The 22,638-nt window shown below is 45.4% G+C and overlaps 1 protein-coding gene across 1 annotated transcript; it reads left to right on the top strand.

Annotated features, from left to right (window-relative positions):
- Positions 1-3,046: 3,046 nt before the first annotated feature.
- On the top strand, positions 3,047-21,894 carry LOC139393040 (transcription factor E2F7-like). The gene is made up of 13 exons (XM_071141366.1): positions 3,047-3,256; positions 3,869-3,961; positions 8,351-8,647; positions 9,073-9,232; positions 9,913-10,161; positions 11,581-11,739; positions 12,108-12,245; positions 12,705-12,890; positions 13,153-13,240; positions 14,484-14,832; positions 16,901-17,105; positions 17,525-17,886; positions 19,771-21,894. The coding sequence occupies exons 2-13, from the start codon at positions 3,869-3,871 to the stop codon at positions 19,927-19,929; spliced, it is 2,445 nt and encodes an 814-aa protein (XP_070997467.1). The 5' UTR covers positions 3,047-3,256; the 3' UTR covers positions 19,930-21,894.
- Positions 21,895-22,638: the final 744 nt, after the last annotated feature.

Genomic DNA, 22,638 nt, shown 5'->3' with positions numbered 1-22,638 from the left:
TTCGCTAACAATGTTATAAATGGAGATGGTCAACTCAAGCTTGCTGTTTATTATGAATTACTGTGATGAGATGTGGTGAATCTATTCCCTGTTCACATCAGGCAGGTACTTTTTCTGAATCACTCTGATGCATGTGAAGGTTTGTGTTTACCAACTAAACAGCTATTCAGGGAGTATACCGTTTTTAATATCAACCCCAAGCCAAAGTTTCTATCAACCAATGCATTTTATAATACACACACACACACACACACACACACACACACACACACACACACACACACACACACACACACACACACACACACACATACACACACACACACACACAGGTATAATATTTAAGACTGTTGGACAAGACATACAGTATGTGACTGTATATTGATGGTTAAGAGGTAATCATTCACAAAGCCAATGGCAGATGGAACACTTGTTTGCCTCTCAAGCATGCTGTGTTTAGCAGACAGCTGTTGTGGTCCATGAAACCCCTTCTCTATGTTTGTTCCATCTGTGTTGCTATGGACACATGAAAACCAACGCTGTCACCAGGGGACAGCTAAGCCATAGTCCAGGGTTCTCCAACTCTGGGCTTGGAGAGCTACTGATAGTTAGCAGGGAGATAAAATCACCTTGTCTGGTTCCTATCGAGTCCTAGTGCTGTGCCCAGAGAAAATTACACAGACTGCAGCCCAAATGGCACCCTTGCAGCCCAAATGACACCCTATTCCCATGGCCCCTGGTCAAAAGTAGTGCACTATATAGGGAATAAGGTGCAATTTGGGATGCATCCAGTTATATCACAGCAGAGTGGGCTGGGGATACTGCCACGGAACTCTGCCACTCTGCCAGGCTTCTCCTCTATGCTCAGGACTTAATTTGTATCATAGGCATTGTGCTGCTATAATAGGATGCTACTACTGGGTTTCCATACAAATTGTATACAAACCGGATAGTAGCATCCTATTATAGCAGCACAATGCCCATTGTGCTGTGTTTTATTATGAATATTTCCCACCGATACTGGAATAACCAAAGCTGACGAGCAGAGATGCATAGTAACAGCAGTCCAGATACCAAACATTACAGTAAAGTTTTTATTTTTATTTTTAAATGGAGCCCATCCAAAATGTCAGCAGTTGGAAGACATTTTGAGTTGTTTAAAGGACTGCAAATATTGGCTAACGCTCCTCAGACTAATGCACATTGATTTTTCACAATTCCCAGAGACCTGTTAAGGAAATGTCATGGTGGCATTCTGAGGCAATTAGAGTGGGAGGCTGGATGCAGCCGAAAGTGCAACTGCTCTCACTATTCCACAGTGCCAAACATAATGTGACTGACCAGAGGTAATGTCTTTGGAGTTCAATCTGAATGTTATTTTAGAATGTATCAAAGATGCAAGAACAATTTGTGGCTTCTAATATTGGTGCAGAGGGGAAAACTGATGTGACATTTAATGGATAACATTTATGAGCATCTGAATGATCTATACCCAAAGAGGTGGGCAATGCCTCTTGTTGCCAGTTAACAAACTCTCTCCCTAAGTAAGCTTCATATAATAAGATGAACGGGATGGTGACTTCACAGAGGACATTGAATACGATGCTTCTCACAAAGTAATCCTACGGTTTTTCTTTCTAACAAAAGGCAATGCCACGACACTGCCTTGGTGAGACAGACAGACACACTTGTGAATACTGAGAAGAATGAGCTATCTACTGTAATGGATCCAATGACATAGCCTACGATCAGCTCTTTGGGTGACAAATAGAGCTTTCAACAAATCCACATTGTTGTTAAAAGTATATTGCCATCCATCCTGTCCATGCAGATGTAACAGTATAACTTTAGACCGTCCCCTCCGCACACATCAACAACAGTCACCCTCGAAGCGTCGTTACCCATCGCTCCACAAAAGCCGCGCCTCTTGCAGAGCAAGGGGAACTACTACTTCAAGGTCTCAGAGCAAGTGACGTCACCGATTGAAACACTATTTAGCGCGCACCACCGCTAACTAAGCTAGCGTTTCACATCCGTTACACAGAGAATGCAACATGGCACATTTGACATATTAGTCCTTCAGCAGACATTAGTGCATTCATCTTAAGATAGCTAGGTGGGACAACCACATATCACAGTCATAGTAAGTACACTTTCCCTCAGTAAAGTAGCTATAAGCAAAGCCAGAGCTAGAAGGGGGGCTTCAAAAGCAAGTGTTGGTTCAGGAAAGTTTTTTTAACAGGGGGAGGTGAGGAGGGAGATTATTTAAAATACTCTTTAAAGAGGCAGGGTTTCAGGTGCTTTGGGAAGATGCTATCTCTCTGAAAGTAGATGTATAGCATAGGCAACCAGGACCAATCAATAGCCAATTGTTCTCCTTTGCTAATGTTGCACTGTATACATTTACAATTCAATAATTGCTAATAATTGCTAATATATGCAATCCCATGTATCTGAGAAACATTTAGTTTTTTGCAAATAAATCAAGAATATGAATTATATATTATTTCTGTAAACCTACATTTTTTCAAAGTAAACAGTCTTGAAATATTGGGCGGGGATTATGTGATAACCGGGACAACTCGAGGGACTGGGAAAGCCTGAGGGCGGGACCCTGGGTATTGGGCTCCTCACGTTACAACTTTTCGCGCGGTGTCACAGGTAGAATGAGCGCCACCCACTCCTGTCCCATCTGTTTCCCTGAGCCACGCTAGCTAATTAGATGGAACCGCAGTGGGTCCGTAGTCGATACATGCAACAACAACGCCTCTGTGATTAAGGTTATTAATAGGGTTTCTAAGTGCGCGGCTATGCCACTCAAACACCATGAACAGCAGCAGTCAAACTGAACAGCACGAATCTCAGTCAAGACCGCGCGGACTGCCCCGCCAAGAATCTTTAGAGGCGTGGCTGTTGCCCCTTGCCTATTGGATAAATCAATTGTACGCGTCACAACATCTAGATGCTGATTGGCTCGACTGAGTGAAACGCATGAGAGCGCCAGAAAAAAAAGCTTTAGCGGGTGTTTTTGGTTGTAGCTATTCCTGTTCAGTAATGCAATTCCAACACAAGTAACTTCAGCGGAACAGGATAAGTTTTACAGCTGGATATTAGAAGAAAGCCCGCTTATTTAAGAAATTAAAGTTATGTTGATTTGAATTAAACAACGTACCACCAGTAAGTCTGTGCAATTGGAGATACTGTACGTTGGTATTGACAACTTTATCTTCTTACGATAAAGGAAACGCTGAAGAAGGTGAGTAAATAATAATCACTAACGTTAGCTAGCCTAGCTACATACAGTAAGTTAGATGACAGCCAGCAGGTAAATAATGTAGCAAGGTATTTATGTATTAAGTAAATAGACAAATGTTTTGTTTATTGATTAACAGTATATATACTTTTTGTCTTGCAACCTGCTAGCTTTTAGCTAGCTAAAGTTAAGTGTCACGTTGAATGGATCAGTATTAATACTCAATTTGCCCAAAGAAAATATTTCCCAAGATTGCATCCTTTTTTTGCAAAGTGTTTCCATTGTGTACTATAGCTACAATTTAGCTATTTATTGTGTATTCGTCTTGTCATCAGGACTTTTACAGTAGCAATATTCAATGTGTCAGAATTAGATGTGATAGTAGATAGTTAGCTTGTTAGCTAGCTAGATTCGTCAGCTAACGTTAGGTGGGCTAAGGTCTTTGCGCCAAAATCTTCTGACCACTGATATCTTACGGCCATTTAATAGATCGATCTATTTGCTGTATTTGGCTATAGCAAAGTAGTGACTGAAATATGACTGTATGAAACTAAATAATGACCTTTCTGCACAGTTCAGAGGCAAATTAATATGATATGGCTAATTGTTTTTCAGATGGAAGTTGAATGTCTAGCTTTGAGAGATCTCATAAGTCCAAAGAAGAGCAAAGCAGACATGGAGGAAGTTGGAAGCAGAAATGATCAGAAGGTATGTTTTGATTCCAAGTCAAATGAACCCTTCAATTCCTTATTATTTATTATTCCTTATTGAAGAGACACTCGGGAAACAATCTTCAGAGTCATTTCCTCTTTTTGTGAATTTGTACCACTGTTATATGACATGCCTGGAGTGTCTTGAAATAAGATTATTTCTCACATGAACTAAAGCAATCAATCAAATTGATTTATAAAGCCCTTTTTTACATCAGCCAATGTCACAAAGTGCTGTACAGACACCCAGCTTAAACCCCAAACAGCAAGCAATCCAAATGTAGATGTAGAAGCACGGTGGCTAGAAAAAACCCCCTAGGCCAGAACCTAGGAAGAAACCTATAGAGAAACCAGGCTCTGAGAGGTGGCCAGTCCTCTTCTGGATGTGCCGGGTGGAGATTATAACAGAACATGGCCAAGATGTTCAAAAGTTCATAGATGACCAGCAAGGTCAGATAATAATAATCAGTGGTTGTAGAGGGTGCAACAGGTCAGCACCTCTGGAGTAAATGTCAGTTGGCTTTTCTTAGCCAATCATTCAGAGTTAGAGACAGCAGATGTGGTAGAGAGTGAGTCCAAAACAGCAGGTCTGGGACAAGGTAGCACGTCCAGTGAACAGGTCAGGGTCCCATAGCCGCAGGCATAACAGTTGAAAGTGGAGCAGCAGCATGACCAGGTGGACTGGGGACAGCAAGGAGTCATCAGGCCAGGTAGTCCTGAGGCATGGTCCTAGGGCTCAGGTCCTCTGAGAGAAGAGAGCGAAAAAGAGAGACAGAATTAGAGGGAGCATCCTTAAATTCACACAGGACACCGGAAAGGACATGAGAAATACTCCAGATATAACAGACTGACCCTAGCCCCCCAACACAAACTATTGCAGCATAAATACTGGAGGCTGAGACAGGAGGGGTCGGGAGACACTGGCCCTGTCCGACGATACTCCCGGACAGGGCCAAACAGGCAGGATATAACCCCACCCACTTTGCCAAGGCACAGCCCCCACACCACTAGAGGGATGTCTTCAACCTACTACCCTGAGACAAGGCAGAGTATAGCCCACGAAGATCTCCCCCACAGCACGAACCCAAGGTGGGAGCCAACCCGGACAGGAAGATCACGTCAGGGACTCAGGTGACGCACCCTTCCTAGGGACGGCATGGAAGAGCACCAGTAAGCCAGTGACTCGTTCCCCGTAATAGGGTTAAAGGCAGAGAATCCCAGTGGAGAGAGAGGAACCGGACAGGCAGAGACCCCAAGGGCGGTTCATCGCTCCAGTGCCTTTCTGTTCACCTTCACACCCCTGGGCCAGACTACACTCAATCATAGGACCTTCTGAACAGATGAGTCTTCAATAAAGACTTAAAGGTCGAGACTGAGTCTGCGTCTCTCACATGGATAGGCAGACCATTCCTTAAAAATGTTGCTCTATAGGAGAAACCCCGGCCTCCAGCTGTTTGCCTGCTGGAGGCCTGCTTCTTATGACCGTAGTGTACGTATGTACTGCAGGATCACATCGGAAAGATAGGTAGGAGAAAGCCCATGTAATGCTTTGTAGGTTAGCAGTAAAACCTTGAAATCAGCCCTAGCTTTGACAGGAAGCCAGTGTAGAAAGGCTATCACTGGAGTAATATTATAAAAAATGTTGGGTTCTAGTCAAGATTCTAGCAGCCTTATTTAGCACTAACTGAAGTTTATTTAGTGCTTTATCCGGGTAGCCGGAAAGTAGAGCATTGCAGTAGTCTAACCTAGAAGTGACAAATGCATGGATACATTTTTCTGCATCTGCATTTTTGGACAGAACGTTTCTGATTTTTGCAATGTTACGTAGATGGAAAAAAGCTGTCCTTGAAACAGTCTTGATATGTTCATCAAAAGAGAGATCAGGGTCCAGAGTAACGCCGAGGTCCTTCACAGTTTTATTTGAGACGACTGTACAACCATCAAGATGAATTGTCAGATTCAACAGAAGATCTATTTGTTAATTGGGACCTAGAACTAGCATCTCTGTTTTGTCTGAGTTTAAAAGTAAAACATTTGCCACCATCCACTTCCTTATGTCTGAAACACAGGCTTCCAGAGAGGGTAATTTTGGGGCTTCACCATGTTTCATATAAATGTACAGCTGTGTATCGTCCTCATAGCAGTGTTAACATTATGTTTCCGAATGACATCACCAAGAGGTAAAATATATAGTGAACCTTGAGGAACACCGAAATTTACAGTTGATTTGTCAGAAGACAAACCATCCACATAGACAAACTGTTATTTTTCCAACAGATAAGATCTAAACCAGGCCAGAACTTGTCCTTGTAGACCAATTTGGGTTTCTGGATAGGGAGCCATTTATTATATTCAACATAGGAAGGCCAAGCACAGGAAGCAGCTCTTTCAGTAGTTTAGTTGGAATAGGGTCCGGTATGCAGCTTGACTGTTCAGAGGCTCAGACTAGTTTCATCAATGTGTCAAGAGATATAGTATTAAAAACTTTTTAATTTATTTTTAAAAATAATTTTTACCCCCTTTTTCTCCCCAATTTCGTGGTATCCAATCATTTTTAGTAGCTACTATCTTGTCTCATCGCTACTCCCGTACGGGCTTGGGAGAGATACACAACCCAACCAAACCGCACTGCTTCTGAACACAGCGCGCATCCAACCCGGAAGCCAGCCGCACCAATGTGTCGGAGGAAACACCGTGCACCTGGCAACCTTGGTTAGCGTGCACCGCGCCTGGCCCGCCACAGGCGCGGTGCGCGATGAGACAAGGATATCCCTACCGGCCATGCCCTCCCTAACCCGGACGACGCTAGGCCAATTGTTCGTCGCCCCACGGACCCATGACACCGGTCGCGGCCGGTTGCGACAGACACTGGGCGCGAACCAAGGGTGGCACAGCTGGTGCTGCAGTACAGCGCCCTTAACCACTGCGCCACCCGGGAGACCCAGTATTAAAAACTTGAGTGTCTCCCTTGATCCTATGTCTTGGCAGTGTTGTGCAGACTCAAGACAACTGAGCTTTGGAGAAATACGCAGATTTAAAGAGGAGTTTAGAATTTGCTTTCTAATGATCATTATCTTTTTGTCAAAGAAATGAAATGATCACTGCTGAAGTGAAGGCCATCCTCTAATGGGTAATGCTCCTTTTTAGTTAGCTTTGCGACAGTATTAAAAAAGACATTTTGGATTGTTCTTCTTCTCAATTAAGTTGGAAAACTAGGAGGATCGAGCAGTAGTGAGGGCTCTTCGATACTGCACGGTACTGTCTTTCCAAGCTAGTCGGAACACTTCCAGTTTGGTGTACCGCCATTTCCATTCCATTTTTCTGGAAGCTTGCTTCAGGGCTCAGATATTTTCAGTGTACCAGGGAGCTAGTTTCTTATGACAAATGTTTTTTGTTTTTAGGGGTGCGACTGCACCATGGTATTACGCAAGATTTAAATTAGTTCCTCAGTTAGGTGGTTAACCGATTTTTATACTCTGACGTCCTTGGGTAGGTGGAGGGAGTCTGGAAGGGCATCTAGGAATATTTGGGTTGTCTGAGAATTTATAGCGCGGCTTTTGATACTCCTTGGTTGGGGTCTGAGCAGATTATTTGTTGCGATTGCAAACGTAATAAAACGGTGGTCCAATAGTCCAGGATTATGAGGAAAAACATTAAGATCCACAACATTTATTCCATGGGACAAAACTAGGTCCAGAGTATGACTGTGACAGTGAGTAGGTCCAGAGACATGTTGAATAAAACCCACTGAGTCGATGATGGCTCCGAAAGCCTTTTGGAGTGGGTCTGTGGACTTTTCCATGCGAATATTAAAGTCACCAAAAATGTGAATATTATCTGCCGTGATTACACGGTCTAATAGGAACTCAGTTAGGAACGCTGTATATGGCCCAGGAGGCCTATAAACAGTAGCTGTAAAAAGTAATTGATTAGGCTGCATTGATGTCATAACTAGAAGCTCAAAGGATGAAAACGCAAGTCTTTTCTCTGAAGCTTTGCTTGCAGCACAGCTATCCTCACCATAAGGTGATTGTTGTCCTGTATATTATGAGTACAGCCATTCTTAGTCTTCATGTTAATGTTGCCACTTAGCTTTGGCTGGTGGAGGTTCTGTAGAACCATGTCCAGATAAAGCGTCCGGGGTGGAAAAAGTTGAATGAAAAAAGTTGAGCGAGGGGGGGAATATATGTATGTATGTATGTATGTATGTATGTATGTATGTATGTATGTATGTATGTATGTGTAATATTATAAACGGTAATTAAAAAGTAAAAACCGAAGATAGTTATGTTTACGTTATTTATATGAAGTAGATCCGCCTAACAAATGCAACACATTTCATATCACTCCACCCCACTTAAGTTCATAACATTGTGCTCCTTCCCAGGAGAACAGATGTGTCGAGCGAAGAAGAACCACCCCTCACAAGATGGACACCACGGCCACCATGCTGCTGTATGGCAGTAAGCCTCCCACCCCGGAACACCTCCAGAGCACCCCTGTTAAGCCTTCTGAGCGGGGGGCCCCTCCCCACGCGGACCCCTGGACCCCCACGGCCAACCTCAGGATGCTCATCAGTGCTGCCAGCCCTGACATCCGCGACAGAGAGATGAAGAAGGTGCTGTTTAGGCCCATTGAGAATGAGAGAGCAGTGGAGGATGTCGAGGTGGATGGCCCGTGCCAGGTACCCTTTGACCACTCACCGACTGCACCCCAAATGGCACCCTGTTCCCTTTATAGTGCACCACTTTTAACCAGGGCCCACAGGGCTCTGGTCAACACTAGTCAACTGTATAGGGAATAAGATGCCATTTGGGACACTGACACTGACCTCCTATACTGAATTGATGGTGATGGCCGCCTTTGGGCAAGCATTTAGTAATGTGCTATGGGTAATTTGTATGGATTGAGATTAGCAAATGTTAACATATCCTACCAGCAGTTTCTGGCTATCTTGAATATACAGTGACATTATCATACTGTTGGATTTTATTATCATCTTCCAACTGATGGATTTATAGATGCTGAAATCTTAAAAATATCATGCTGTAGTAAATTACAATTCTTGACTCAATGACTTTCTTGACAATGCTTTGTCTCTCTGATCAGTTTGATGTGGTGGACGAGGAGGAGGAAGAGGGGGAAAGGAAGCCCAGCAGGAAGCAGAAGAGCCTGGGCCTGCTGTGCCAGAAGTTCCTGGCCCTGTATCCGGACTATCCAACCTCTGACACCATCAGTATCTCATTGGATGAGGTGTCTACCAGCCTGGGTAAGAGCCAATGAATCCAGAGAGGGAGGTTACAGCTACACCTGGGTCATGTTCATCAGGGCAAGCGATGTAAAATGTTTTGCAAATGTTTCAACAGTCCCTCCCTGTTTCAGTCCGTTAAATAATAAATGCCATTTAGCAGACACTTTTATCCGAAGCAACTTAGTCATGCGTGCAGACATTATACATATGGGCAGTACCGAGAATCGATCCCACTACCCTTGTGTTACAAGCATCTTGCTCTCGCAACTCAGCTACAAATGACCCGTTGTCTTCCGTTTTATGACTAATGAACACGACCCGGCTCAGGGAGGCTGCCATAATTGGTAACCGCATAGAAAGGAAGACAATAATGGAAATAGCTCATAAAACAGATATTACATTAGCTATGTGAAATATCACGCACTATTGGATTTTGGAAATGGTTGCTATGGATACCTTCACGCAGAGCCCTCGTATCCCACTGTACCTTCCAGAATAGCACCAGGTTGTAGTATAAACCAAGCAATGTCTGAGACTGAGGAACGTTAAGATGCAGCCAGACATGGTCTGCTGCGTCATTAAATCCTGTTGAGGTACCTTAGTTAGAGCTTTGTTTTTTAACCAGCTCACATAACAGAACACTGACATCATGTTGCTGACCCCAGTGTGACCTGTCCCTGGTGTCTGTCTGTCTTTAGGGGTGGAGCGGCGGCGGATCTACGACATCGTAAACGTCCTGGAGTCTCTGATGATCGTGGGGCGCGTGGCTAAGAACCAGTACGTGTGGTACGGGCGGCGGCGCCTGGGGTCCACCCTGGCCGAGCTGCAGAGGATGGGCAGGCGGCAGCGCTACCACCTGCACATGGAGCAGGCCGGGGAGGGTGGTCACAGAGAGGGAGCCACCACACACACCCCAGAGGAGGGAGGTGAAGGAGACTCCAGCTGTGGTGAGAGCAGAGTAGGGGGAAATTACCCCACCTTGGGTTAGTTTTACGTTGTCCTAAAGGGACAATCTGCGATTGCTACATCAGGGGCGGCTGATGGACACAGGGTTGAATTATTATAATTTGGGATGTGTGACTGAAGCTAGAAGTTTGGTGTCAATGCATGTATGTCAATGGGAGATTTGGAGTGCCTTCATGCTGCGTCTGCAACCCAAGTTTGGATTTGTTTGGATGTGCAGGGTGTGTGCTTGACAAAATAATTTTGTCTGATTTTCTGTCTAAATAACAAGATACTTTCTAGACCGCAATGTATTCAGGTCAACCTTCTCCATGATAGGAGTAGGGTGAAATTGCCCCTAGACGCTGATCTTGGGTCAGTGTTGCATTTTCCGCACTAATGGTTAAGGTTAGGATTGGGGGGGAATCTTCTCACGACAGGATCACTTATACCCTGTGTCGTTATTAGTCAAACAGTCTGGTTAATTAACTTCAGCGGGCGTTTGGAGATTACTAGTTAATATGTGCCACATCAAAAGCTCAGCCGCCAAGCTTCGCTCCTGTCGCCATTCCTCTGCTGTCATCTCCCAGTTGTATTAGTGAGCCATCACATTGACGAGGAGCGCTTGGTCATCACACACATTAACACAAAGAATCCCATCAGCCTTGATAAACCCGTGAGGCCGTTACCCCCTACCCTCGTCTCCATGACGATGAGGAATGCTTTTACTGACTTGGGCTTAAAGGCAAATTCTTAAAAAAAATATTTAACCTTTATTTAACTAGGCAAGTTAGTTAAGAACAAATTACTATTTACAATGACGGCTACCCCGGCCAAACCCTAACCCGGGACGACGCTGGGCTGTGCGTTTCAACGTGGCTAATTGGCTAACTAGGTAGCTGCATGTAGCTAGCTAACAGAATCCAAAGCTACTGTTCCCTAGAGAGGCAGTGGTTGCCTTGGATCTGGCGTCCCGTCCTGCAGAACACTAGGCCTTCCACTTCTCGTCATAACGTCCCTTTGAGAGGAGGGCAGGGTCACTTTCTCTCACTGAATAAGGAACGTTGTCGTTCGTATTCTGGTCCTGTTTGACAAGACCACCTGTTTGACAGGTAACTCAGGACTTGAATCAAATATCCATCGTTCTCTGTAACACGGACATTAAAGTAGTATTGTTATAGGAGGAGGGTGTGACATGCTGTAGGTCAGATTCAAACCCATGCTGACACTGGTATGTAAACTGCTGTCGGCAGCACTAGACCATACAAGCCACTGCAACGTCCTATTCATTAGTGCACACCATCGGAAAAGCGGAAACAAGTTCAGGTAGTTCCCTCCCTGTTTCTGTCCATCTTCTTCCGTTTGCCACTTAGTGAATAGGACCCAGTATTCCCTTTAACTTTGTTCTGCTTGTCTGTTTGCAGCGGCCGCCAGCACGAGGAAAGACAAGTCCCTACGCATCATGAGTCAGAAGTTTGTCATGCTCTTCCTGGTGTCCAGGACCCAGACGGTCACTCTGGACGTGGCCGCCAAAATCCTCATTGAGGAAAGCCAGGACCCCGCCAGCCACAGCAAGTACAAAAGTAAGCATCCTATTACCTACATAGTGCACGACTTTTGACCAGAGCTCATAGGGATCTTGAGGGTTTTGCTGTGCAGTCAAAGAGCCTCTGACACAACATCAAGTCCAGGTAGTCCCTGGCTGTTTCAGTCAGTGTCTTCCCTTTGGGGCCTAATGATCACAACCCAGCCACCAAATAGCTGCAGGTTGAAGTTTCCCCTAGTACAGGTCTAGGATCAACTTCTCCTCTAATAATCCTAACCTTAAACATTAGTGGGGAAGGTGCAAAACTGACCCAAGATCAGTGTCTAGGGGCAACGTCACCTCCAGACATCCCTCCCATTGGCCTTTTTACTGTGTTGTTCAAATCTGATTCAAATCTGTCTTCAGCTAAGGTGCGGCGGCTGTATGACATCGCCAACGTCCTGACGAGTCTGGGATTGATCAAGAAGGTCCACGTCCGGGAGGAGAGGGGGAGGAAGCCTGCGTTCAAGTGGATCGGCCCGGCAGACTTCCACAGCAGACATGGTAAGATTGAATTGAAATGATTTGGGTAGTGAAAAATACAGCCAGATGTGGATCCACATAGGATAGCACTTAAAAGCATTCATTAAAACACTTTTCACACAGTGGTCCTCGGTGGTAAATAACATCACTCCCAAGTTGGTTCAGAAGGGCATCAGCTTAGTACATAGGGAGACCATCTATTAAACAATATTACAGTGAATGGAAATGGATGCATTATACATTTCTAATGGAACTGTCTTCTACTAAAACTACTCATAAACCTGTCTACTGACCAAGACTAACACGCTCTGGGATGAATTTCCCCTAGGCACAGATCTAGGATCAGCTTCCTCTCCTCCTGTCCTAGCCTTAACTATTAGTGTGGAAAATGATAAACTGCCCCAAGATCAGTGTCTAGGGGCAACTTCACCCTACTCCTACTGACACACAGAACTCACTGACCACTCTGTTTTTCAACAGAGGACTCAGAGGCTGTGGCGGCCATCGCTCTTCCGGAGGCCATCGCTCTTCCGGAGGCCATTGCTCTTCCGGGCGGCAGGAAACAGAAGCTGGCACGCCATGCCTCCTTCAATGTGGTGCCCACCTCCGTGGCCAGCCAACGCCGTGTCAACTCGGCTCCCAGCAGCCCACGCAGAGAGGTCACGGGTAAGGAGTCAGGACAGACAGCTCACATCACAACTGGTTCCCAATGAACCAGTTGTGATGTGGGTTAGAGCACATAGCTGTCAACTGTCAACCAACTACTAATCTGTTGATATGCTAGGGTTACAGGTCGGGGTAAGACTAGGATAAGGTTAAGGGCAAGCAGCTAGTTAGCTGAACATCTACCAACCATCTATTTGGGACCATTCAAATAAAGTAATGCCTGTAAATGTAATTAACTCACGTCTCCCTCGGTTCTGTCCAGGTCTGCTTCCCCAGTCAGTGGACTATTCCAGAAGTTGTGTGAGCAACAGCGCTGTGTGCCGGCTGCAGTTTGGAACCTCTGTTACAGGGTAAGTAGAACACACACGGAAGGAGGCTCACACACACACACACACCAAACATCCCAGGCTGCTACCAATCTTGTTCCTAATCACGCCATCACTTTTCATACGCCATCCAGTGGTAATAACCTTAGATTTACTGCAAACAATCTACAACTTCTGTGTTGCATTTCATGATCTATTACACTGCCTGTTGCCAAGGACTAGCTTGTTGGTTGAATGTAATGACACATCAGGTCCACTGGTATACAACAGGGCTGCCATGTGAATAAAATATATGAATGTGTCCCAAATGGCACCCTTTATAGTGCACTACTTTTGACCAGAGCCCTATGGGAGCCCTATGTGCCCTGGTCAAAAGTAGTGCACTATATAGTGAATAAGGGGCCATTTGAGACATGGCCTATGGTGATTTAGTTGCAACTCAGGAACAGGAAACTGGGCCCTTAGAGGAAGTGATGCGTGCAAATGACCAGCTCCAGAGGCTCCGGCTTGGAGTTTTTAATAGGCCCGGCTGAAGCTCTCCGCAAACTGTTATTGGTCCACGTCTCACAGTTCATTTCATTTCTAAAAGGTGGTTTTCGTAATGGTTGGCTTTGAGTTTTTACTCTTACCCTGGTGTTTGTTTAGGCTGGGTTTAACATGTTTTACATGAGTTGGCTGCAGTGTCTCCTGGTCCTCTCGGTTTCTGACCATTTCTACTAGGGATGTGGTGGCTATTTCACCGGTGGCCAAGCCACAGCCGTCTCAAGGCTGTTGCTGCTCTAAGTGTTTTTGGAGTGGGGATGGAGGAGTCGTAAAGGTTGCTGGTTCCAAACTGCTGAGAGGGAGTGGTTTTTTGTTGTATTTTTTACAGTTGAAATCTGGTCTGGCTAATGCACAGTCACCACATTGTTTTGTTGTTGTATTTTTTACAGTTGAAATCTGGTCTGGCTAATGCACAGTCACCACATTGTTTTGTTTTTCTGGAAAAAATAGCATTTAAGGACTTTATTACTATATGTTTCTACATTCTAATGTCCCATCTTTTTTTATAAACAGTATAATGCAAAGGTGTGAAACTCAATTCCTAGAGGACCATGTCTGATTAAGACCTAGAGAGTTCCTAACTAATTCATATCATTCATTGGAACAAAAACCCGCAGACACTCGGCTCCTCCAGGAAATGAATTTGACAGCCCTGCTACAGAGCATTTGCTTGGAGAGAATGACAGAAACACATGTCTAAGTTGGTTCCTCTGTGTCTTTGCAGTGTCTCCCACCCCAGCGGCGGACTTCAGAGCCCCGCCCACAGTGACGGCAACTCCCTGCTCTGCTCCCCGGGCCTAGCCCCCCTGGCCGTGCCCGTCCACCCAGAGGGTTCATACGTGGGACCCCTGTCTCCCCATCCCCACCACATGGCCTATCTACCCAGCCTGTCCCAGGCCTCGGTGGTCATGCTGTACGGAGGTCCGGAGGCGCAGGATGGGCTTGACTGCCTGACCACGGAAGTTCAAAGGTCACCGGGGTCAAGGTCCAGAGAGAACATCCTGGAGAAGAGGAAGAAGGATGAAGGAGTGGAGGAGAAGAGGGAGTCACCTGAGACAGAGCTATCTGAAAAGGTGAGTTTGTGGAGAGAAAGTGAAATCCACAGATGTACTGTGGATCTCTGACTGACCATGAGCCTGACACGCTTCAGGTAGTCGTTGTCCATATTTCCACACTGTACCTAGGACCACCTCAGACCTTAGATCACTGTAGATCATCCTCCTCCTGCTAGACCAATCACAGTAATGTATGATCCACATTTAAAGGGGAAGTTCAGTGTTTTACTACTTAACGATAGACGGTTCTTCACCCTGAAAGTTGTGAAAAACTAAACTTTTTAATTAGAAGCGTGGTGATTTGACAACCGATAAGACCGGTCAGGGAGAGCGACGCCTCGTACTGTAACGTCTCAGGCCTAGATTTAATCAGATCAAGTGTTAACCGGCGATAGCTGACACCCTCATAGCTGATGTGTCGGAGGTGGAACTGCATTGGCGCTGTCAAATCGGTCTTGATCATTGTCAGGAAGCCACACCGTCCCACTCACGTTAAAGTTCAGAAGGAGAAAGGATAGGCTACATAGAAATAATGACGAGTTCTATCAGTGTTCAGTCTTGTAAACCAGGCTGCATGGGATTCTCATAATGCGACTCTGTGCAGCCAGTGGCAATGTCTGCTTTAGGTATAATGACGTGAGCTGCTTGTGGATTTCACAGCTCTAACGCAGTTCCACCTCTATGCCAATGTCACATAAAGCAGATCTGATTGAATAGAACCCTCAGTCTTAATAACACACTGGTTGGTTTCCAAGGTGACCAGTACACTCTTTATGCATTGTCAATAATGAGCTTCCCAATGATGCCCTTTTGTTATTTATAAGTGACACACACTGATACGACTGCTGAGAAGTCACACACGCATTAAATTAAAATCTGAATCACTGCATGCTCCCTGACCAGGATAAAAGGATTCCAAGTTGTAATTAAACACAATGACATTATCATGTTGGTGATGCCTGTTATATTTGTAATTGTACAAAACCCCAGACTATTCATCTCAGCCTCTCACTTCCATTCAAATTGAGGAGCGAGAGAAGTCATGGTAGGTGTGCTCAAATCCACAGTATTTCTTACCTACCAGTAGTCTGGTACATTACCTGAAGCAGTCACAAAATCCTCTGCAGAGGAAGCGTAGCCGTTCACATTATTTGTGCTTGAAAAATTAGCAAAACAGAGCTATCATTTTTGTAGATGAGCCATGCAATTTCATGGCTCATTATTTGAGAGGGAAATGTGATCAAAGCTCATCATAAATTAATTATGGGATGCACTAGGGAGCGCTGCAGCATTGGGCTGTGGGAGGGTCACATTAAAAACTGAAGAATAGGAGCTGATCGTGGACTACAGGAAAAGGCGGGCCGAACAGGCCCCCATTAACTAGTGTAGAGTTTCAAGTGCCTTGGTTTCCACATCACCAACCAACTATCATGGTCCGAACACACCAAGACAGTCGTGAAGAGGGCACGACAACACTTTTCCCCCTCAGGAGACTGAAAAGATTTGGCATGGGTCCCCAGATCCTCAAAAAGTTCTACAGCTGCACCATCGAGAGCATCCTGACCGGTTGCATCACCACCTAGTATGGAAACGGTTCGGCATCTGACCGTGAGGCGCTACAGAGGGTAGTGCGCACGGCCCAGTACATCACTGGGGCCTAGGACCCCCCCCCCCCCTCCCTTTTGTACACTGCTGCTACTAGCTGTTTATTATTGTTGTACTCGGCGCACTTTACAAATAAAGTTTGATTTGATCTTCCTTTACACACGCATCGGGCTCCGGGGGGAAGTTTCCCTACACTCTTAGAATGCAAATGTGCCATCTAGAACCTTATAGGGTTCTACAGGCTATACCCGTGCAGAGGGTTCTACCGGGAACCAAAAAGGGTTCTCCTATGGGGACAGCTGAAGAACCCTTTTTGGGACCCTTTTCTCTAAAAATGTAGGTATATTTCTAGGATCAGCTTCCCTTCCTCAATCCTAACCATAATTATTAGTGGGGGAAATACAAAACTGACCCAAGATCAGCATCTAGGGGCAACTTCACTCTACTCCTCTCAAAATGTCTCTTGTTTTTATTTTCCTAGAGAAGGAGAGTGGAGGGAAGGAGTGTGGAGGGAAACAGCTGTCAGATGACCACCAGCCCAAGGACCAGCTCCCTAGGACACCCAGGGGGGCTAGTCAGGGAAGAGGCCCTATTGAGAGTCCTCAGAGACGGGGAGGTGGGCAGACAGAGCCCCCACAACAACCTGGTCCGGCCTTCACACTACCTCTATGTGCCTAACTCTGCAGGTATGCTATGTTAAAAACAACTCCGTGCCAGTCAGTCAGTGTTGCAGTGTTGCGCAGTTAATGTCTCTTATCCACACTAGCATCATTTTTTTAGTTTGCGTCTCTGAAACATGACCTTAGACTCTGTGCCAGGATGGATATTGGACTGTACAGGTAGTGCTGATAGACTTGTTGTCTACCTCAGTCCCATGTAGGGATTTGTAGTCTTTCAAGGATAAAGGCATTGTGAGTGATGATCACGCCTATTTTTCTATGTTCTTGTGATTTTTGGCTGCACCTCGTCTCCTGTTGGTTCAAGCGATGTCTACTCCCCCTCCTCATGGTTCCATAGGGCGCTGGTCAAAAATAGTGCACTAAATGGGGAATAGGGTGCCATTTTTCACAGATGACTCATCCTCATTCACCCCTCTCCCCTCCAGGTCTCAACAGTCTCAACTTCCTCCTCTCTGCTGGTCAGACGACAGGCGGCCTGACTCTACCTGCTGGCACCCTGCCCTATGTCCTTGTGTCCTCCTCCACCCTCTCCCCCTACCCACTCATGGCCAACCGGGGCGATGCCAATCTCAATTTCAACATGTCCACCATGATGTCCCCCGCCTGCTTCGTGGTGGGATCCGCCGGGCCCTACACAGTGGCCGGAGCCCCGGAGTTCAATGGGGGGGCAGTGGCGCCGGCCCTCTCCAGTCCAGAGCAGCACCCGCTGTTCGGGTCGGCACCCATACCTCCACATTCTCCCTTGGAGACCAGGCCGTCTCTGACCTTCAACCAGACAGAGGCACAGGTGAGATAGGCAGGAAGACAGACAGACAGGAAGGAAGATAGATAGACAGGTGGGAAGATAGATAGACCGGCAGGAAGACAGACAGACAGACAGACAGGCGGGAAGATAGACAGACAGGCGGGAAGATAGATAGACAGACAGGCGGGAAGATAGATAGATAGGCAGGCGGGAAGATAGATAGATAGATAGGCAGGCGGGAAGATAGATAGATAGGCAGGCGGGAAGATAGATAGATAGGCAGGCGGGAAGATAGATAGATAGATAGGCAGGCGGGAAGATAGATAGATAGATAGATAGATAGATAGATAGGCAGGCGGGAAGATAGATAGACAGGCGGGAAGATAGATAGATAGATAGACAGGCGGGAAGATAGATAGATAGATAGACAGGCAGAAAGATAGATAGACAGGCAGGCAGAAAGATAGATAGACAGGCAGGCAGGAAGACAGACAGATAGACAGGCGGGAAGACAGACAGATAGATAGACAGGCGGGAAGATAGATAGATAGACAGACAGGCAGAAAGATAGATAGACAGACAGGCAGGAAGACAGACAGACAGGCAGGAAGATAGATAGACAGACAGGCGGGACGATAGATAGACAGACAGGCAGGAAGACAGACAGACAGACAGGCAGGAAGATAGACAGATAGATGGACAGACAGGCGGGACGACAGACAGACAGACAAGCAGAAAGATAGATAGACAGACAGGCAGGAAAACAGACAGACAGACAGGCAGGAAGACAGACAGACAGACAGGCGGGAAGACAGACAGACAGGCAGAAAGATAGATAGACAGACAGGCGGGACGATAGACAGACAGGCGGGAAGATGGGAAGATAGATAGATAGACAGGCGGGAAGATAGATAGATAGGCAGGAAGATAGACAGGCAGGAAGATAGATAGACAGACAGGCAGGAAGATAGATAGATAGACAGACAGGCAGAGAGATAGATAGACAGACAGGCAGGAAGACAGACAGACCGTGCCTTAACCACTTCACAAGGATCAGATTATATTTGGAAAGCAGTTAAATCCGGTCACATGATGTATGACCTTTTGTGTAGCAGACAAACACTGGAAATGCCACCGTCAAACTCCGTTTATCATGTTTTAACTACTCCACAGCAGTTCAGCTTTTGTTTGCTTTAGATTATCCCCGAAAGGGAAAATATAGCTTTTTTCACCTCAGCAGAGTTCATTCATCGTTTGGTCATTAAAAGACAATTAAACTCCCCAACATAGCGCTGATGACATCACTCTGTGCCTCGAGAAGACACTTCTCAGACTCCGGTTGCATCCCAAATTGGACTCTATTCCCTATAGCTATAACTCACTACCTTTGACCAGAGCCCATAGGACTTTTGTCTAAAGTAGTGCATTATGTAGGGATTAGGGTACCATTTGGGACACAAGCTCACTCGTTAGACTCTTGGCGCAAAATGAAGGGACATTATTAATGATTGGACGAGCCAACGTGTTCAGCCATAACAAATGAATCAGCACACGGTCTCCCATCCCTGCTATGCACTCCCTCTCCTAACATTGATGGAATGAAGACTGTATACAAGTGGTCTGTTTCCAACAGGTGGTTCGCTTGCTCTGCTTAGAAATGTATAGCTAGGTTTCGCAGTGCCCCCCCCCCCCCCAGTTCAAGTTGAAATGTGTCCTTCGCTGGAAAACATTGTTTCTTAGAATTGAATTGAGTGGTATTTTATAAGGCTGGTATTTGGAAGAGGGGGTGAGGGGTAGATGGAATACTGTCACAGTGATACTCTACTGCCAGAGTTGATTATTCATCTGTAGTGAGATGCTCGGCAGAGGCAGCTTTCCTTAAACTGTGTGGTTTCAGGGCCTCACTCTCTTGTCTCTCCTCCACAGACACCACAGACTCCCAAGGAGGAGGCGGCAGCTGGCGGTGGCTCCAAGGCCTTCTTCCAGACGCCAGGGACCCTGGGAATGGCCACCACAACCCCCGTGGCCCGCCGACGAGGCTCCGCCCAGAGGAGGCTGGACATCAGCCAACCACTGACCAATTAGAAGTCTGGGGACCTTTTAGAGTGGCAGTGGCTGTTAGCTGTGGCCTGAGAGGAATGGACAAATGTTGCTCTCCGGCTAAACGTGCTCTGACTGCGCTAGCTTTGGCTTTAGTCCCCACGCTCTGACTCTCAGGGTATCTTTTCTGTATGACCGAACTGTGTTGCTTTCATACCACTGGTGCTTCGCCTTATGAATGAATGCTAGTCTATACGATACCTCCTTTAAGTGCCTCATCATGTAGGGCGAAGTTGCCCCTAGACTCTGATTTTGGGCCAGTTTGCAGTTTCCCCACTAATGGTTAAGGTTAGGATTGGGGGAAGGGAAGCTGATCCTAGGGGAAACTTCACCCTCGAGTTCCTCATGATTGGACTGTGGGACACCGATAACTATCAGAGGACACAGGGAAGCAGTGTTGTCGTCTTTTGTTTTAGTGCCCTCCTGTGGTGGGAGTTAGGTACCACTCATATTTATTTTTCTAGTCCATCTTCCATAGAAAGATTGAGCTACCTTGGTAATCGCTCCACCCATGACTTTATTATATCCCAACGTTATTTATATATTAACTAATATATCTGTTGAGTAACAATTCTGATGATGTTACTCTACTTTTAGCACTAAGTATTTAAGAATATACTTCTGATTGTTGAGTTTCGCTGGCTCTGGAGGGATTCTGTAAAAACGGTATCCGTAGGAAAAGGGAAAACAGTTGATCATAGGTGAATGATATCTGTGGAAGCTGAAAGGTTTCCCATGATGACACATTTCAGAAACTGGTGTTGGTAATAAGTCATGACGTCGAAGAGATATCGATACGCTTCTCGGTTGCACTTCTAGCGTGTAACTGACCTGGCTCTAAGAGAGGTTTAAAAACCACTGGTTTTCACTGTGTAAATTAGGTTTTAACTTAAACTCCACCCAAAAACGATATTTTGCTATGTGTTTCATTAGTCCATTGTTGAAATAGTCCAAAATGTTTTGGGTGGAGTTCTCCTTTAAGCTGTCACAGCAACACATTGGTGAGCTTAAGGCCTACAAAATGGCTGCCAGGGTTTTTGGTACAAAGACTGGCATCTTGGCCACTCCAAAGGGTTCTGTATTTGTACAACACTCATGTGGTTTACAGGTTTCCAATTGTTGGGCTTTAAGAATAACACCAAATGCCAGCATCGCTCTCTGTCAATGTGTATGTGCTCACGCCACCACATGCCAGCATCGCTCTCTGTCAATGTGTATGTGCTCACGGCACCACATGCCAGGTGAAAACTAAATGTGAAATGATTTGATGATGTTACAAGATACTTGAATGACTTAGTTACCCAGTGGTGTATACTGGAGACTAGAGTGAAATATCAAAGTACTGTATTTAATGCATTAAATGACGTGCATTAGAGTTTGGCCTCTGGAATACTTTTTGGGGGGGGGGAGTAATTGAGGAAAAGTTACATTACACCAAAGGGTGCTGATCATCTACTTGAACTGTAGAATACAGGAGGTTGGTGGCACCTTAACTGGGGAGGACGGGCTCATGGTAATGACCGGAGCGGAATCTGGAATGGTATCAAATATGGCGTACATGTGTTTGATACCATTCCATTTGCTCTGTTCTGGTCGTTATGAGCCGTCCTCCAGTCAGAGGCCTCCACTGCTGTAGATGTGTTGTTCATGTACAGAAATATTTCTCTTTTTTTTAAACCAGGAATTATTTTTGTATATTGTATTCATATGTTTTTAATTATTACTTCAAAACATTGAAATGTTTAATTTAATGCTGCTTCTTATCATAAAATAATAATTACACTGCTAGTTTCTGTAGTTATCCGTCCGCTGCTTTGTAGGAAACCTTTTCTAACATTACAACACATTGTTATTTTCACGGTGCTTACTACAGGCTGTATGTATGTTATGGGACAAACAGGGTTTTCTCTCTAGACATCCACAACCTTTGTAATAAAAAGTGAAAATGTCCAGCTGCTTTCCGTGTTGTCTTCATAGAATTGCAAGTAATATGAGCAACTCGTATTTCTCACACAGATTTTTCACCTGCAAATATAGTATTGTATATCTAGCGCTGAGCAATGACACTTTGTTTTGTCAAATGGCTGCCATTGAAGGAACTGACCAATAGATGGCAGTAGATCACTCATTAAGAAACAGCATGCTCCATATCCTATAAAGGTCCTGAATGAAAACCTGCATCCTTCCTTTCTCTGAAGTATTCACTAGTCTGACATGGACATGCCTGGATTGGTCATCTGTCAGATCACGTTAATTATTCTAACAGTATTCAAACAGGGCCAACGACCTCTCTCTAAATCCAATCAAAGCTGTCCTAATAATAGAGGTCAGAGGTCAGGCAAACGCATCCTGTCAGTGTGACTGCAGACCAATCTGGTATTTTATTACAGGTGTAATAAACCTGGTGGGTTGCTGCCCATAGGTTCGGTTCGGGCTTAGGCCTTGTATGTATTTACAACATAAACATCTGTAGATGAATCAACAGCATAGGCTGGTAGAGGCCAGGCATTAAAACATCTATATTTCACAGCAAATGACGTCCAGTTAAGTACAGTGCCTTGCGAAAGTATTCGGCCCCCTTGAACTTTGCGACCTTTTGCCACATTTCAGGCTTCAAACATAAAGATATAAAACTGTATTTTTTTTGTGAAGAATGAACAACAAGTGGGACACAATCATGAAGTGGAACGACAT

Source organism: Oncorhynchus clarkii, chromosome 33 (assembly GCF_045791955.1).
Source record: "Oncorhynchus clarkii lewisi isolate Uvic-CL-2024 chromosome 33, UVic_Ocla_1.0, whole genome shotgun sequence".
Classification (NCBI taxonomy): Eukaryota; Metazoa; Chordata; class Actinopteri; order Salmoniformes; family Salmonidae; genus Oncorhynchus; species Oncorhynchus clarkii.
This window is presented reverse-complemented; position numbering and strand designations above follow the sequence as displayed.